This window comes from Drosophila novamexicana, unplaced genomic scaffold (assembly GCF_003285875.2).
Source record: "Drosophila novamexicana strain 15010-1031.04,08,12 unplaced genomic scaffold, DnovRS2.1 tig00002099-arrow-arrow-pilon, whole genome shotgun sequence".
Classification (NCBI taxonomy): Eukaryota; Metazoa; Arthropoda; class Insecta; order Diptera; family Drosophilidae; genus Drosophila; species Drosophila novamexicana.
The window spans coordinates 13,747-16,063 of NW_020824939.1; the positions used below are offsets into that span (position 1 = coordinate 13,747).

Below are 2,317 nucleotides of genomic sequence, written 5' to 3' on the forward strand. Positions count from 1 at the left end.
TTTAGCACTGAACTCGAACGAAATCAGCTTTTCTCAAGCTTCTGCCTGAACATTTAAGCAGCTTGGACTTCCAATTGTATTCACAGGTCCTCCATGGTCACTTTTTTGCAAAGTCAACTTCTTTTGTGGCTACTTTTAGCTTGGCTTTCACTTAACTGATGCAAAATTGGACTGCAAGAATACTTAACTTCGCTGTTTGGGTATTCTATGGCCTTTGCGAGTCCTCCATGGTCACTTTTTCTACAGTAGAGTCCACTTTGATTCGTCAATGGCATGTCGATTACTTGACTTGAGCCGTAGCCCGTTTAAGGCCTAAGCCTTAGCTTATATGCGTTTGCTTTTGGTAACTTTTTCCACTTGAGAAACACACACCTCCATGTTCACTTTAAAGGCTGAGTTAAGGCATTTGCCTTAAGCATTTTCTAGCTTTTGGGCCCGCGTTGCGCGCAATGCACTGGACAATTGCAGAATGTTGAGTTTCCTTTGCTTCTTTGTCACAGACACAGTCGACAGACAGTTTTGATGGGAATGCGACAAGTTTCTAACGAATTCTTCGACTTGAAATGTTTTTGTTTTGCAAATTTTTGCAGATTCAATAAAATGAAAACAACAACTGAGCGTGCTCCAGTTGCGAGTGCACGATTGCCAGATACCCAGTAAAAACAAAGGCTAAAATCCGATATTTATCGATTTTGAGTAACATGGTTACAGTTATCGAAAAGCTACTATTATTTTGAGCATGATATAAGAGATAATACAAGCCAAAAGAGTCTCCATTCCTTTAGTTCTCAGAGTTATGCTTTACAGAAGCAGAAGCACATAATCGATATTTATCGATTTTGATGGAATGAAGCAGTTATCGAATAGGTGATTTATGAGAAACTAGCTCAGCTGATATGTATTTACTCTCTTGGTTCAAAGAAGTCTCCTACTGCCTGCTACATAGGCTTGCAGCAAAACAATATGCCCATTCTCAGCGCGTGCAGGGTATGACAACTGGGCGAATATCATCAAATGGTTTTCGCTTGCATTCGACGTATCGAGTCCGGCGTGGGGTGTCGATGAATCAGCTAAAGAGGGCGGCAGACTCGCTCGCTAGAACCGAGCGGCAGCTGCGGCGAGAGCGGGCCAGCCCCGAGCGTCTGACAGCTGAGCAGCTCCGTACCAAGCCCGGGCTAGACAGTTCTGGGCGCGTTCAGAACGCGTCAACACACGCGTTTGAGCCACACACAGAAGCAAAGCAGCAAATGGAGAGATACAATTCGAGGCGAGCAACAGCAACAGCAACAGCAGCAACAACAACGGAGAACTGGGTGGATGCCACAGATGTTGCCAAACGTGTCCAGAAACGCAATCAGCGCATGGAGATGCAAATGGAGGCGCAGGCGCTGGGCCAAATGGTTGAGAAGATGGAGCTGGATATGGCGGAATCGCAGGCGCAAAATGGGCAGGCAGACACGCAACAACTGCCCAGCATGCCTGTGCTAAACGAGGCCGAGTCGAGCGAGCAGCAGGAGCGCAAGCATCGCCACAAGCACAAATCCAAGTCGAAGAAGGCCAAGAAAGCCAAAAAGCGTTCCAAGCATGACAAAAAGCAGCGACAGCAGCAGGAACACTTGGAGGCCAGCAGCATGCAGCCCAAGAGGCTCAGGGAAAGGGAACGGGAACGGGAGCGGGAGCGGGAGCGGGAAAGGGAGCGTGTACAAGAGGAACCTGGTCAATCGACAGCAGCTGCGGGTTTGCGTCCGCGACATTGGTTCAATCAGAAGAAACGCATTTTGGAGCAATGGCGACGCGAGCACAGCGGCAACAACAAAAGCGATAACGATAACGAGAACGAGAACGAGCACGACAACGATATCGATATCGATAGCGAGTACTAGCTGAAATTAAACTGGATTCTAGATTAAGTAAGTTTTTGCCGCAACAGCAGCAGGCATAGCCGTAAGAACAGCAACAAGGGCAACGATAACGATAACAATGCTTATCGATATAATTGTCGATTACTAAAAGCGATTGGAAATAATCGAGCTGCATTTCACTTGAGTTTCTGCTTACGGCAACTGTTGCTAAGCAGCAACTACAACAGCTGCAACGATAACCACAAAGTATCCGAAAATCGATAACAATATTGATATCGATAACTATTTTTAGCAGCAAACCAAAACCAAACTGAGCTACACGACAAAGTAGCCAAGTTTATAAGCAACAGCAGCAACTGCAGCAACGATAACAATATCGATAACGATAACGATCTCGATAACAATATCGATTAGCTGAAACTGCACGAAATTGCAGTGCAAAAAAGCGGAACTGT

At 46.0% G+C, this 2,317-nt stretch overlaps 1 protein-coding gene across 1 annotated transcript; it reads left to right on the forward strand.

Moving 5' to 3' along the window:
* Window positions 1-1,061: 1,061 nt before the first annotated feature.
* Window positions 1,062-1,737, forward strand: LOC115768935 (RNA-binding protein 25-like; the record flags this gene model as incomplete). Its single annotated transcript, XM_030713662.1, has 1 exon — window positions 1,062-1,737. A coding segment is annotated over exon 1 (676 nt), but the record flags the coding sequence as incomplete, so codon positions are not given.
* Between the last annotated feature and the right edge of the window lie 580 nt (window positions 1,738-2,317).